This window comes from Sebastes fasciatus, chromosome 15 (assembly GCF_043250625.1).
Source record: "Sebastes fasciatus isolate fSebFas1 chromosome 15, fSebFas1.pri, whole genome shotgun sequence".
NCBI classification, from domain to species: domain Eukaryota; kingdom Metazoa; phylum Chordata; class Actinopteri; order Perciformes; family Sebastidae; genus Sebastes; species Sebastes fasciatus.
The window spans coordinates 22,545,017-22,561,655 of NC_133809.1; the positions used below are offsets into that span (position 1 = coordinate 22,545,017).

At 41.6% G+C, this 16,639-nt stretch overlaps 1 protein-coding gene across 2 annotated transcripts in view; it reads left to right on the forward strand.

Annotated features, from left to right (window-relative positions):
- The first annotated feature begins 3,845 nt into the window (after nucleotides 1–3,845).
- The window catches only part of ldlrap1b (low density lipoprotein receptor adaptor protein 1b), a 47,458-nt gene continuing 34,664 nt past the window's right edge, over nucleotides 3,846–16,639 (forward strand). For both annotated transcript variants that reach the window (XM_074661125.1, XM_074661127.1), the window contains exon 1: nucleotides 3,846–4,220. In XM_074661125.1, coding sequence (XP_074517226.1) covers nucleotides 4,136–4,220 — 85 coding nt within the window. In that variant the 5' untranslated portion in view covers nucleotides 3,846–4,135. The remainder of the gene's footprint in view (nucleotides 4,221–16,639) is intronic.

Genomic DNA, 16,639 nt, shown 5'->3' on the forward strand with positions numbered 1-16,639 from the left:
TTGGCACAACTCTGTTTGACAGAGTCAAGCATGTGGAATTAACAGATTAATAATAGGTCTTTTCTAGCAGTCCGCATTTGGCACAGCTGTACTCAGGATGCCATTAGACCTCACTAATCTACAGTAAATCCAGCTGTTTGGAAAGAAGAAGCCATAAATGAGAAATTCCAGGTAGAGCTCTCATATTTGACCTACTCAATTAACTATAGAGACCAAATTTTCTTGACAGAAATAGACTTTCTGCCCCCGCCTGCTTCTATATTGTCCCTTTGAAAAACACGGAATATGGTGGAACATATTAAAAATTAATTACTTTTCTCAGATGATCCCTACAGATAGTGTATTTACAATGTGGGTGAATGGATGTGTGTACTTGTGTTTGTCCTCGTGTAAATAAATCATGTGTATTTTGTCTTTCATACTCCCCTTCAGATTGAAGAATAATCTCAGTTGGACCCCCTCTCCTCTCTCCTCCAGCAGAAACATTGATTTTTCTTCCCAAACAAACACACCTACTGTAACTATTACCTGTGTTGCAGCTCTAAAAGTCAAGATACGTCTGGCATGCTTCAGTAACTGGCAGATTTACTAGCAGAAGAGTGCACTCTTTTGTCTCAAGCCTCTCAGTGAAGCGTGGTTGTAGCTGCCAACAAAGAAATGTAAAAGGAATGCACCTGCAGGAGTTCAGAGAGACAGTTTGGTTTACAGTGCTACACTGATGCCGTGGTAATTCTCCCTTGGAAGTATTTTTTGTGCAGAATAAACTCAATACGATGTTACTGCTAACTGAGCCTCAGATTGAAGCTAGTGGTGGTGTTGTCTAATATGCCCCTCGGGACGTATTAGCCTGTTGCACTCTTGTATCTGAGCTTGCACTCTTGTATCTGAGCTTGCACTCTTGTATCTGAGCTTGTCATCTCCTATGAATTCTGGTACAGCAGGATTTTTTGAGAGCCATTCTCCTGAGTGATTCATTCAGTGGGTGATGATGTAAGCTCAGAGAAACTCAATATACAATGGAACCGATACAATACAAAGGTTTTGGCACCAACACCCAAATAATATTTTATTTTATATCTTAGTTTGAGGATGAGGGAGGATCACTTAACAGCAACGTTATAATATAAATCAGGATGTTATCAAATATTTACTGAAGTTATTATTAAAATTGAGGTTTGACCTGAGCATTAATTGAAAAAAACATAATTTGTGGGTATGATTGTGGTTGCTATAAACTGGTTAGCCTATCTCCCTAAACATATATCGTTTCCTTGCATCATCTAAAAAACACTGCAGAAAGTGGGACTATAAAAGGTCACAAAAGGTCATTTTGATCTCTGAGAAATCTCGTTGACTGTACCTCGTCCTTCTGGCCATTAAATGTGTTCTTTGTTTTTTTTTAAGATGATTTTTTGGCCTTTTTTGGCCTTCATTGGATAGGACAGAGAGATAGACAGGAAAGGGGACGATGTTCAGCAAAGGGCCAAAAGTTGGATTCGAACCCTAGGCCGTTGCGGCTTTGGCACATACCGGGGTGCCCCATAAACATGTATTTTTAATCATGCACAAAAAAAGATCAATGTAACATGAACTGCTCTTGGCTGGATGGAAGAGTTTCTTCTTCAGGACTGTGAAATGAGGCATCTTTAGCTGGGTTTCCACCAAAAGCTCCCAGGACTTGCCTACAGGACTGTCTACAACTCTACAGTCTAGAGCTCCCTGACTTCGTATTTTTTTCATCAGGGAAACCCCTCTCTTCCAGATGTCGAGCAGGGACTCCTTGGCTTTCGTTTTTTTTTAAATGACTCACTGACAGTGTGTCTTTTTGTTGAGAAAGGACCCTCACAGCCTTACAACACTAGGGCAGAACATGTGGTTACGTCCAGTAGAGGGAATAGGATGCAATTTATCAGAAATAATATTATATTAAGTGGGTATGTAACAAAATCAGAGCATCCTGCTTGAAACAGACATTGAAAGAACATTTTTAAATAAAACTTAGTTCTTCTTAAAGCTGTAGTGGGTAGAAATGGAGCAAATATGATTGCATATGATGCAAGAGACAGGTAGTCTGAAAAAAATCATGTGCCTCTGTGTCCTCCGGTGTCCTCTGGTGCTCCTAATGGCATCTGCAAGATTTCACAGACCAGAGGAAAACAACCAATCAGAGCCGAGCTGGAGCCTTGCCGTCTCTGAGCAGCTGTCAATCACTCGCGAACTCCAATCAAGCGGTCAAACTAGGCAGCGCTGATCAAATATGAAACAATATTCTGTTCCTGTAATTGCCTTTTTCTTGCCTCAAATGTTTTCAGAAACATCTTGTAGTGTACTGTTTAGATGTAAAATTAGAAAGTTTGTGACCGGCAGCCATGTTGAGATCAGTTGAGGAAATACCAAGCACCCGCCCACCAGCCAAAACACACAGCCAATAGAAACGCTCTCTCTCTGAAGTGACCTGTGATTGGCCAAAGTCTCCTGTCACAGGCTAGATTTGTTAAAGCCTGAAAACAGATCCATGAGGAGGTGCAGAAGTCTAGTTTTCTCTCAGAACACTTGAAATACAATATACTGAAAGGTTATTATGGAATTTTTTGCCCAATGATGCCAAAAATATACTGCCAACTGAAGCTTTAATATGATGCATAACATGAATTTAGCTGCTTTACAATTCAATTCAATTTCAATTCAATTTGCTTTATTGACTGCATGACTGTCAGGTGAACAATATTGCCAAAGCGTCAATTCAATAATAAATAAAAATAAAAAAAGAACAAAATAAAAACAAAAACATATATATACATATATACAATTCATTAAGCAAATTACAATATATAGATATTTAAAAAGAACATGCATGTAAATGAAAGAAAACAATAAAGAAGTAATTCATGTTTGTTGTGTCAATAAAACAAACAAACAAATAAAAAACAATTAATAACAATATATTGCAATATCAACAACAACAAAAAACAACCCATGAAGTAGAGGAGTAAATAAAAGACAGAGTGTGAGTTACATCTGTTATGTGTTGTTGTTGTGGTTGCCTCTTAGGCTGTGACATGCACTGTCATATCCTGCAGCTTCTATGGCGATGACACTATTTTCTCCAAGTAGATGTTGTATTTTATTTTGATCAGAGAGAGAATCAAAATCTTGGAGTTTACATTTAATTTTTGTAAAGAATTATTTTCCTTATTTCTTCATATGTGCTACATTGTAGCAGGAAATGTTGCTCTGTCTCCACCTGTCTCTGTGGACAGAGCTGACACAACCTGAAAAGGTGAAAGTCAACTGAATTGAAGTAGTTCCACCCTGAAATCTATTTGTGGTCATCATGACATTAGCCTCCTGACATTCCCACTAGAATAAACGATGCATTAAAGAAGCCCAATAATAAAGAAGAAGCCATGTGGCTGAATTAAACATGAGTCACACTTTAAAGTGCAGAAGTCTAGTTTCCTCTCAGAACACTTGAATTACAATATGCTGAAAGGTTATTATGGATTTTTTTGCCAAATGATGCAAAAAACTTTCTTGCTTTAATATGATGCATAACATGAATTCAACTGATTTATATATCAACCTGAAAAAAATGTTTTCAGAAACATCTTGTAGTATTTTCCACCCTCCAATCTATTTGTGGTCATCAATAGACGATGCATTTAGAAGCCTAATAATAAAGAAGAAGCCATGTGGCTGAATTAAACATGAGAGGGTCTGTCCAGCACCGTGATGTGACTACCAAATCATGTGTCACCAAAAGCAGCAGCAGCAGCAGCAGCAGTGGGAGTAAAGCTGAGTGAAGCTGCACCGTGTGTTAACAGGAACAACACCGAGCTGCTGCTGCTGCTGCTGCAACAACCTCTACTCCACACAAACCGGCGTCACACGCGCATTATCCGGCTAATTTACATACAAAACACCGCCCAGAGGGGGACGAACATGATAATCTACCATCGACTACTGAAAGCTAGAGCCGTGAGGAGGAGGAGGGGAGAAGAGAAAAGAAACAGCTGAAACAAAGTTTACGGTTTAGAGAGCTGCTGTTTGAAACCCACCGAGCAGGAGCGGTGAGACACTAACCGGACATTGTGGCGCGTCGTCGGGCTCTTTGGACCCACTTTAGGAGCACGATATGGACGCTTTGAAATCCGCTGGAAGGGCGATTATACGGAGCCCCAGTATCGCCAAACAGTCGTGGGCTGCGGGCAGACATAAAAGTGAGTATTCCGTTGTTTTAATACAGTACACACGAAGGCGTTAGCTGCTGCGAGTGTCGGCTAAACGTGCTGCTCGTGTGGAGACAACTCCGCCTGTCAAGCTACAGTTTGCCGCGGGTAGCTGTCAGTGTCGGGGTGTTTGGTACACATGAAACACGACTACTTTCAGGTTAAATGTGTATGTTTTTTAACTTGACACTTGAAGTGACAGCAGCTCGTAAACTGGCTCCTGTTGAAGCTTTGAAAGCGGACACAATGTCGTGACAAAAAGTTTGTGAAACCTCGTCTGCCACGTCACTCTGTCGGCTGACTGATAGGGTTGTGAAATGTACAACAAGAGAGAGAGGCTGATAAAACACTGTGATGTGTAATGTGTAATGTGTGGTGGACTGGGAGGAAGAAGAGGAAGAGGAAGAGGAAGAAGTCACTGGGACTGAAAAAGGCAGGAAAAAGATGAGTGGTCGTCTTCCCTGGCTGGCAAGGCTGCTGTACTATCCTAGCAACGCACTGTTGCTAGGCGATATAGTATGTGAAACAAAAAAAATGAGAGGCTGTGCAAAGGAGTGGTTGCAGAGACTGAGTCTTTACAGGGGAGCCTATAGTTCATCCTAGTGCCAAGAATTAGGGGTTTATAAGATAAGATATTCCTTTATTAGTCCAGCAAGGGGGATAGTGCAAAAAGATGCATCAGCTAACACAGTAAAAAAAAAAAGCTAAACAAAGTGTAACACAAATATGAACCATTTAAATAGAAGGCAGTATTAAATAGGAGCAGTATATATAGTATTGATAATAAACTGACTATTAACACAATTGCACAAGTGGAAAATGATATTGCACAGTGAGAATTATTAGGTTTTACTTGATATTTCCATATGATGCATGGCAAAAATGAGAGGCTGTGCAAAGGAGTGGTTGCAGAGACTTAAATCTTTACAGAGGGGAGACTATAGTTCATCCTAGTGCCAAGCTCGAATTAGGGGTTTATAAAATAAGATAAGATAAGATAAGATAAGATATTCCTTTATTAGTCCAGCAAATGGGATAGTGCAAAAAACAAGATGCATCAGCTAACACAGTAAAAAAAAGAGCTGAACAAAGTGTAACAAAATATGAACCATTTAAATAGAAGGACGTATAAAAATAGGAGCAGTATATACAGTATTGACAATAAACAGACTATTAACACAATTGCACAAGTGGAAAAATTATATTGCACAGTGAGAATTATTATTAGGTTTTACTTGGTATTTTGACATATGATGCGTGGCTTCAACTGCTGCTGCTGCTTTGTACCCTCCAATGATCTTGATCACACTGACTATGCTAGCATGGCTGTCACATGCAGGCTGAGCTGCCCTTTTATGTTTGCTTACACAAAGGGGGTCCCCTACCCCCCCCTTTTTATTTCATAGACAATGGAGCAGTTGGCAGCAAGATGTCACACGTGCCAGACAGTGCAATCGATTCTTTGTTTTGGTCCACTCCTCTCTGGGGGTTGGGGTGGGGTGGGGTGATGCACAATCAGCATGGTCCATCCACATCTGTCCAGGGCTAACAACCAATCAGTCCCTATACTGCTGGAAGCTCAGGCTGATGTTTTGCCACGACTCTACATTCACATCTGTGGCACAATCTCCCCTCCTGTGACTGTCAACCATTTAATACCACATCATTTCTTCACCGGGGCATGCACCGATCCGGCTTTTTCAGTCCTGATACTGATAGTAATAGCTATCTCTAGGTCACCCGTTGAGTCGCCTCAAGTCGCCTTTGTCTTGGCCAAAAAGTTGCACTCGAACACACTGCAAAGACTACAGACGACGGCCAACTACCACGTACGTTTTGCGCCTACGTGAGAGGAAATAACTCTCCACACCAGCATGTGGCGGTAGTCCGTATTCGTCATTCAAAAAGGGAAACCGGAAGACCGAGGGCGGCAGATGTAAAAGCCGTTGTTATGATACGTACATGAAATAAAGCGGCGTTTGTCGACCATTTTCACACCACTCACTCTCCACTTAGCTTCATTCCAGATGGCTATGTCGTTGTGAAAATATCCGTGTATTGGAACGATCAGATGAAATGAAGATGAAAAATGAGAAGAGCCTTGACTTTACTCGTTTTCTTGCTTTCCTCACTTCCGTTTCTCTTCTCATGCACTGAAGCTGAACCGCCAATCAGAGTGAGATTCTCTCACTGACGAGCTCTGCCGGCTCCACCCCCGGCGGAAAAGGTTCCAACACGGGCAGACTAGAGCCGGCGGTGCGGGACACACCGAAAAAACTTGGCCGACGGACGCTCACCAACGGCCCCAAACTGGCCGACCGCCGGCTTGGTGTGTCAGGGCCTTTAGGCGTCATCAGGCTTGACTTAAACACTTTCCTTACTTTGTAAAACAAAATGTAATAAATACAAATTTACTGAATTGTTATTTATTATTAAAATAATAAATCATGCACCAGCAACTTGGTAAAAAAAATCTTCAACATGCAGGTGTAAACCTTTTCAATACAGCAACAAATTGGTCAAAACTTAAACAGGAATTCAAATTCCTTGATATAAAGTATATGCTATATAAACATAGAATTGAATCAAATGGATCAGCTCCATTGTCACCGGTACCCGATCCGCTATTTGAGTCAGTATCAGTGCTTCCCCATTCTTCACCCGTATTGCTTATTCATCAGAGCTTCCTGTTTTGTGTCTGTGATCAAGTAACTGTTCGTCTTCCTTTTTTTTTTCTGTCTGTTGAGATAATTACAGGTTTAATCGCGTTTCAGTTGGCACCAGTGAACTGCAGAGTCACGAAGAAGAGAGCAACATGTTTCATCTTGTTGTGTTTCTGCTTTTCTGTCTTCTCAGCATGAGATGTGTCCAGATGCCATTGTAATTTACACCACGGTATACAAATTGTAGTAACTCCTTTTAATAGTGTGCCTTCTGGCTTGGGTTGTATTTCTAGATTTAGACAGGTCCATAATTTGAGGCAAAGTTTTGCCACATGTCTCCAGTAAGATTGTCTCCCCGCCTCCTGTGGTTGGTCAAAGCAGCCAGACTTCTCTTTGGCATCCATCAGCACTGCATTCCTTTTTTTCTCCCACTTGCATTGTTTTCACAAAACTGGCTTGTGTCTCTGTAATGATCGCTGCATGTCAACATTTAAAGTAGGCTAACATTAGCACCTGTTTCCCTTGAGTCTGCACGGGCAAGAATGTGTCCTATGTCATTTCCTGCATGGTTTTTAAACAGCTCAGTTGCTTGTTGGCAGTCTGTGCTGAGCTGACAAAATGTTCTTCTGCGCTGAATACATTCAAATAGTTCCCATTTTAAGGAGGGGAGAAATGGTATGTAACATCAACCGTATTTTTAGATCATGAAAGCCCTGTTTTTTTTTGTTGCCAATCTGACAAGTGTGGGAGGCAGAAAATCCCTGTCTGCTTTGAAGAGAGACAGTTCCCTCCCACGTGCCTGGTCAAGGAGCTGTCTTCTGTGGCGTTGTCAATATTGAAGCAGCTATACATATCAGGATGTCAGTGGACACATGCAGATGGCTAATGGGGTGCATATTATTTTTAAACCATTTGGGCTGCATCATTATAACACCCAGATGTGTGATCCAAAGTTGTGATACTGCGAACGTAGATGGTAGTTGGTGTAGCCGTTGACTAATTTGCATATAGTACATTATTCAGATAGCGTCACCGCAGTGACAGAAGTCGGGGTTGGTGTTAAATTATACATCTGTAGCTATAATTTAAATGGCATAATAGTTAATGACAGACACAGTAGGCCTTTAATTGCCTTTTTACCTGAAGACGGTTTGTGTGGTCCCGCTTGACCGGTTGGTGCTCTGTCCCCTTGCACAAAGTCACCCAAAGGGTGCCGGAAATGGTGTAATGGAGATTGCTTCCGGCTGGATTCCTTTATGGAGTTGTAAAGCCCTTGCTGATTTATAGCCCTGTTTAGATCTTCTGTATCTGTAAGCCTCTGTGTGTGTGTGTGTGGAGTCACGTGTGAAAATGTGTGGATAGGAGTGCACAATCATGCTTTCTTTGTCACTGTTTCTCCTAGAGGACAATATTTAATCCTGCTGGGAAATGGATGTTTGACTTTCTCCGCTGACACAGCAGGAAAAATAGGATACTTAAAACATCACAATTGTTATTATCACACCAGTAACTGGCACAGGCTAAGTTGAGCAGTAAATTGCAGTATGATGAATTTGTGAGGCAGTCTATTTTCATCTGTTATTCTCCGCGCTACATTGCATTCAGTTGCCCGTGATTAGAAAAATGCACATCTATTCCCATGTGTTATTATTTCAGAGTAAACACTATCTCCCTTTCTGTGTAAACTGCAGAAATCGCTCCAAAAGAGATCTTATAATTAAAAAGAAACACATTTATGGCAGACACAAAATTAGAAATCTCACTAAGATTGTTTTTTTTTTTTTAATTATTAATCAAGGAAATAGACAGAACATCTCTTATTTGACCCACTTTTTCACAGTAGACACTTCTTTGAAAGACTATGCCATTCTGTGAAGCCAGAAGGGAAGTCTGGGCAGGAAGCACTGTGGCTAACCAGTTCACCTTCCTGGTAAGAAATAATTGATGTAATCTCCTTCAGCCATATGTGGAGACATATGGTCAGTGTGCTAGTTCACAGAACATTAGCTTCATTGTCAGTAAGAGATCTTGGTGACTAAATAAATGCCATCTGAGGCTTTTACAGTAAGGGGAAAACTCACAAATCCCAATAACCATTATGTTATTGGTCATCCAGTGTCCACAGCAATTATAAGTCCTTCCCTTTTTAACGTGTTCTGAGCAAGTGGGTTAATGATACTAGATATTACTACAGGCATTGTAAGACCATGACTCCACTGTTCCTAAACTATGAGCAAGACATTGTTGGGCACCTCCAGCAGTAGCCTTCCGTTTCTCTAATTTGTCAGTCAAGCTGTGAAGGTTTATGGATGTCTTTTGGGTGTTTGGTCAAGCTTCCCCTTCCTCCACTCTTGGTGAGCATGTAATTCAGGTAAGACATGCTCTTTTTAAGCACCAAACTTCCAAAAAAAAAACCTCTTTTGTTCTGCCAGTGGTAGTGAAATCTTATGAAACCTCACATGGGGGGTATTTTTTAGGAACGGAATATTCCTTTACCGCTCATCGACCTGTCTTTCTCGCCTCCACCTGTATGTCTGCCACTGCTGCCAAGATTCCAAGTTGAAACACGTCTCTGCAATCGAAGCACATACAAAATATTGGAGTAAGGATGCCGAGAAGAGGTTTGCGGTGGAGCTGACCTGCACTCACCTCCGAAATCTCAGGGACTCATTACGCAAATCTGCGGTCCTTTGTGTCAAACTGGTTCAAGAAGAAGGATACTCATCAGCCCTTGGGGCGATGTGTGACTAATGGCACGTTTCCACCAAGCTGTTCAGTTCAGTTCGTTACACATTGTAACGGTTATTTTTGCGTTTCCATTAGCAAAAGTTATGGATGGTACCAACAGAACTACTCCATTTTTGGTACCAAAAAGTTTCAGAGACTTTGTTTCCTGCATTCTGTTTGACTTTTAAAGAATGGTAATAACAAAATAATAAGTACACTGCAACAGCATTCTTTGTTTAATAGGCCTACTTTTAATTCTCAGGAAAGAAAACTGAATAATTCGCTCCTCTGGTGTGAACTTGTGTGAATCTCTGGTATAAACTAGGCTAATATTCATCAGTTGTCATTCATGCATTCATTATTTTTTGGACCTGCTTTAATATTTTTTTCTCTCAGTACTTTCAATTTCTTTCTCCTTCTCTCACTCACTGAAGGCCCTTTCAGACACAACGTGACAACGGCACCACTGCGCTCTGAAACCTGTTATTTCCAGCGGTTTGCACCACGCCACGACGGCTTTGCTGTGACGTGCGGCGAGCGCAGCTCAAACCACACCAAGGTGTCGCGAGCAGTTCTCCTCCGCTGGGAAAAGACACGTGTAGCTGTATTGTCGTCCGGGTGGAAACAGTAGGGCTTATACACGCTGTACAGCGCCAGAAACGGGTCAAGATAACAAAACGGGAAAAAAAAAAAGGTGTGAAAATTTGGCATAAACGGGAGAAATGTGTGAAAATTGTGACCCTGGGAGGAAACAGGAGAGGGCAATGAAAAAAGGTAAAATTGGGAGCGTTGGCAAGTATGCCAAAAGTGAGTCGAGTCGAGCAGATATATATATATCTGCTATATATATACACCATTCCCCAGTTTACACTCGCATCCTTATTTGCCATTATCATTTGAGTTGCAATAGAAAGTAGCTCCCCCTGGTTAGCGTGTCTGTGCACAGGGTGCTTTAAGGATCAGTTTCATAACCCTGCTTCTTGTTGAGAGTACATTCTGGCCTCAGCTGGTCATCATCAGCTGTAATCCCTGACTGGCATGACCACTCACTTCTCCTCCCTCTCCCTCTCCTCCCTTTCCTTCTTTGAGTGGATTTAGCCAATACTGAAAGACACGTGTCTCAATGTTATGACTATAAGTCTCTTATCCTCTGCAAATCCTCTCCGTCACCCAACTGGAATTGTTTTGTACTGTCATCAAATTGATAGCTACACAGTCATGCAACACTTCCTTTTATATTATTGGGAATGATAGATAATTTAAGAATATCATACGCCTGCTGGTGTAGACAATGAAATAAGAGGAAGCACCCAAGGACGCAGAGAAAAGAGGTCACAGGCTGCTGGACATAAAGGATCCCCTCACTGACTGTTCATCTTACTTACTGTATCGATTACTCCTTTAGTGAACCGGCCTCTAGTTTATGTCTCTGTGGTCATTTGCATGTAATGTTGTTGGTGTATTTGTGTACGTCACGCAGAGAGGCTTTGACCTGGGTTTCCGATAGTATGTAAAACATTTCCTGTATCCTTTCCACACGAGCTGAAGAACAATAGTACTGGATCAGTCTTTGTACCAGGCGGGGACAGACAATGACAATCGCCCCATGTGTAGTAACACACTTTTTTCCCTTTGACTAACACTGCGTCTTTTCTCTTCTTTAACAATGCTCTATCTCAGCCTTTTTCCCGTAATGGCGGTGTGTCTTTTTAAGAAGTGGTGATGATGGTGCTTATCTCTGACCTACACTGACATCAGCAGCCTGAACAGAACACAGTGTTACATATACATTCAGTACATAACAGCTAGTCTGCAATAGAGATGTAGGACTTAACTTTTTTTTGTGGCATAGTTAGAGGTTGTCCAAGGCTCTCTCTCAACAAGCTCTGTGCTTTGTCTCTGTGTATCCCTGCAGGCATCTTTCCTCATCTGAGTCGGCAGTTTCTAAATTAGCCCAAAGAGTCCTGATGAGAATCTAATAATGCTGGAATAAGTCTTTTCTTTTTTTGCACGTGTCTTGTTGCTGTGAGATAAGAGGAGGTCATCGCGCTACAGGGCCAGCCCGGAAGTTAGAATTGCACAGGTTCCCTCAACAAAAAGCCAATGAGATTTTTTCATTGGGTTTTGGATTATTGCAAAAAATAAACTCTGTGGCAAATAAACGTTTTGTTCCGTAAAAATAATCTCCACAAATGAACACCACTTTTGTGATTTTTGAAGCGTAAATGCAAAGTTGGCATGATTATGTTAAGTAGTTTAATTTAGCCACTTGTTAGCAACCAACTTTTTTAAAACACATAAAGGCTTCAAAATTCACGAGTAGGACATTTACTGACATATTTTATATCGTAGAACAAAACGTTCAGCTTGTGTTAACCACAGACTAAATAAAAACATTAAATTTTTTCATTTAGGACTCATTCCTGTGCCACTCTATAGTTTATTTTGTGTCAATTCCAAATACACCGTCCTGCTGCTGGAAATATTAGCTCACCAGAAATGTGTATCAATCCGCTGCTGAAAATAGTCCATGACAAATGCACTGTTTGCATGTTTGCTAAAAACTACAGTGCCCAGCTGTCTATGGAAATTCTTAAGACTTTCAGAGATTGTTGGTCTGCTGTTTGCACCGGACCATGACGAGCTTGTCTTTTACATCACATGGTTCCCTCCCATTCCAGTTTAGTTGGGTTGAGAATTGCACATGATTTGCACATGGACACACAAAGCAGCTCCGGAGAGCAGATAACGTTACCTCTGTCCATAGTTAAACACTGATCCTCTGAGAGGACCACATAAGGCAGCCAGAGTACACACCTTTTCCCAATATCCCAGGGTGACGCACATCTCCAACCAAAGCAAGAACTGAGACCCTGTTGTTTGCCAGGTTTCGGTGTTTGTTTCCCTGTGCAAATGTGTTTAAGAACAGAAGCCCCAGTGGAGATGTATTCATTAATCTTGTTGTGAAGTGAAGGTATGCAGATCTGCAGGACTGTGTCCAGCCCAGTGGGCTTCCTCCGGGTCTGAGAAGTGAACCCAATGTGGAAGTGCCTTAAACTTGCGTTCTTTCTAACAGCCAGCAAGAGGCGACTCCTCTGGTTGCAAAAAGAAGTCTGCTTGTAGAGAAGTCTATGAGAAAATGAGCCTACTTCTCACTTGATTTATTACCTCAGTAAATATTGTAAACATGAGTTTATGGTCTCAATCGCTAGTTTCAAGTCTTCTTCAATACAGCACGATGTTCATTTAGTAAATGATGGTCCCATTTAGAGTTAAATAGACCATAAAGCAGGAGATGCTTTAGGGCGTGGCGACCTTGTGATTGACAGGTTGCTACCACGGTGTTGTCTGTGCGTTTCATTAGTATTTATTTATTTTTGTGGGCACCCGTAGTTATATAGGTAGGTAGGCAGGTAGGCCCAGCATGCACCTGGATGGGCTTATGTTTTTTTTTTACCAGAACAAGAGAGGCAGCGACATCCTTGTTTTCTTTGTACGTCGTTTGCTTGCTTTTTTGGATAAATAAATCATTAGAAACACAAACATTTTGCATGGACAATGGACTCTTTTGCCTGCGTAAACCACATGGTGTGTCAGTGGCCCTTTTGGTTTTGGATTTTAACGACAAATTGCCACTACAGAGTGTTTTCAGTTCATGAAAATTAATTATAACATTTTTTTGTCGCCTGAAAATGTCTTATTCAGCGTTTGGTTGTACTCAGCTCCACCCTCACTTCTGGTTGCAAATAACCAAGATGTCGACGGCCAAAAACCCAAACTCAAAACCAATGGGTGACGTCACAGTGGACTACATCCACTTCTTATGTACAGTCTATGGTCCAGCCAGACACACCCATTCACAGTTTGGGATCCAGAAGGCTCAGATGATTCTCTCCTCTCATTCTTTCACTGATGCAAATGCAACCCCAACACAGAGAGCTCTCAATGCTCAGAAGCTCTTTTTCAAAGCTCAACAAAGGGGAAAGTGTTGATGCAGCAGCAGGCTCGACTCGTGGAGCCTGCTAGAGCTGTGGAGTGGCGACGGTGCTTTGACTGTTGACCTGAAAGTCTTTATTTGTGTTTGTATGTTAAACCAGGCTGGGTCACGCTGCTGCTAGTTCCCCTTTTCCCCTTCCCTAGAATCCCCAAATAATCATTCATGACAGTCTCGGCTGAATATATAACTGCTGGAACCTTTCAACACTTACTCATGTACTCACAGCTTCACTGGTATCACTTGTAGGATGATGTCAGTAACAAGGATGTGGAAGGATTTTCCCAGATACTGCTAGAACATTAACTCCTACTGTTGTGATAGTTTATCACCGTGTAGGTCTGACTCACCAGACTCATGTCACCTGCTCAGCTGCCAGGTTTTGGTTGAGAAATGTGTCACTGATTTCGAGGAAGAGTGGGCATTTTCATCTTTAATTTGTCTCCGACTGGGCTTGTATTTAGAGATGCATTTTCAAGCTGAGAAACACCATTAAATGTTGGCTGGATGCAAGCTAGTTCACAGTGATAAAAACGACTAAGTTGTCTGGATGGCACTGTGGTGATTTGTGTTTTTTATGCCAGTATCGCTGCATGCACATCTCCCTCTCTGCCAGCCCCAGAGTATTAACTTCATTATTTAGCCTGCCATCACAGCATAGCGGAGCGCTCCTACTGTTTCCACGGTGATTAAACCGCTGCATCTCCCTAATTGTCCGTTACATTTGTTGTGCGTACTTACGTATGCGAATTTATGATGGGAATGTCGACTGCCTTCATTTGCATATTCCTGGTTTTTGACTTTACTTCATGATTATCTCACTTCCTTTTTGTCTTTTATCTGCTGTTTCTTCATTTATGAACGTCTCGCTGCCTCCGCCTGTCTCGTCTCCCTCCCTCCCCCCTCTGACTGTCCGTCTGTCGTCTTCCCCTCTTAAAGCGGAGGCAAGGCCAGGAAGAGCAGATCCTCTCTCCTCATTACTGTCACTGTTCCTGGCTGTTGACAGGGAGAGCGATTGTGATCCTGTCTGACCCTCCCCTGTCCAAATCGCCTGCTTCACTTCCTCCGTTGGCTTTGACCAAAACACACCACCACCACCACATCCACCACCCGTTCTCATGCTCCAATGCTGCACAGGCTCAGCCCTCAAATCCCTTTGATTATAATTCCCAAGACCTCGGTGCTGTCTTGCCTCTCCAGATCTCTTGTTGCATCAAAAGGGCCCAACTGCCTCTGTAGTTTTAGCTTCATTAAAACTTCATGCAAAGTCCCGGGTTACCCATAGACTCAAATGATCGGATCTTAAAGAAGAAGCTAAGACCTTTTCAAGAGCGTTTTCTGCCACCACAGTCTTGTGTAACCACCAGAGGAGTCTGATGGCCGCGGCCTGGTGTGACACTCGGAGCTCACGCGACAACAGATCTGTCTGGATTTCTGCTCACAGGTTCATTGAACCACACAGCTCCAATGACCTGCCTGCATTTTGGCCACTGTTGGTAGTACACAGTACAGCCTGCAGTAACTGTTAAATACTGGTGTCCTTTTCCACATCAGAGAAATGTCTAGCAAAACATACATACTGTATATGGCGAAGGCCCAGTCTTTAATAATACGTCCACCAAGGAGGTTATGTTTTCAGATTGGTTCATTGTTTGTCTGTTTTAGGACTACAACTATAATGATTATTTTCATTCTCGATTTATCTGTTGATTATTTTCTTGATTAATCAAATTGGTTGTTTGGTCTATAAAATGTCAGAAAATGGTGAAAAATATCTATCAGTGTTTCCCAAACAGCCCGAGATGACGTCCTCAAATGTCTTGTTTCTTCCACAAGAGGAGTAAAGAAACAAGAAAATCTGAGAATTTCGCCTTTTCTTTTTCTTTAAAAATTTCTCAAACTGATTAATGGATTATCAAAATAGTTGGAGATTAATTTAATAGTTGACAACTAATTGATTTTATTGATTAATCTATGCAGCTCTCGTCTGTTTGTCAGCAGGATTAGGGAAAAACTACTGGCACAATTTTCAAGAACATTGGTGGAAGAGGCCAAGGAACAACATATACAATTTTGGAAAGGGTCCGAATCACGGGGCGAATGCACAAATAATGTTTCGCTTTCATCAACATTGCGAGATAGGGCTTGGCCTTGGCGGAGGTCTGCGCTCTGAGTATCCTTCTAGTTCTTTACGTTTTTTTTATTGGTGGTTACAACATTTAAATACCACAGATTTGAAGAACTTGAAATGTGTGTTAAACCTATTGTGGTTACAACATTTAAATACCACAGATTTGAAGAACTTGGAATATGTCTTGAACCTATTGTGACATTCTCATGCAATCTAAAATGCCATCAGACACATTGTCTGCGAAGAAGAAGAAGAAGAAGGAGAAATTGCTTTAATGACCTAGCTCTTATTACAATCGATTACAGTAACATTTGAAGTCTGATGTTGGTATATTATTAAACCTGTCTGCTTATAACACTCTGCTCAGTTGACAGTGTGATATAGATATGTTAAAGGTTTGTAGACTTGCACTACAGTTTAGATGAAGTGAACTGCTGAGCGAGAAAGTAGCTCCATGTATTTTCTTTGTTCCACTCGTCTCCTCCTGGCCGAGCCTTGTCGGTGGAGTGTTGAGACTTGTCTGAGGCGTTAGGAGACAGAGGGGATGGGAGCAGGTTTCCATCTGACAGGCAGAGTGGACTTCACTCTGGCTGTGTGATTACAGGCTGGTTACGCTTCATTGAGTGGCTGCCAATGGGTTTTGTGTCAATGGTTATGAGTATGACACACAGCTACCCTAATCAGAGCGGTTTATTAATAAACACAGACGAGGAAAATAACTTTTGGAGACTTCCTGATAGTTGCGGACTTCTTGTCTTGGACAGATAGAATTTCTTTTGTCGTTTAGAGTGGTTAACATGAAACATAACTTAGGGTTACTATTTTCCCATCTGAGAGCTAAGAAATATAAATCTTAATTTGACCTTCAGACAAACTAATTTGGCAGCAACAAATA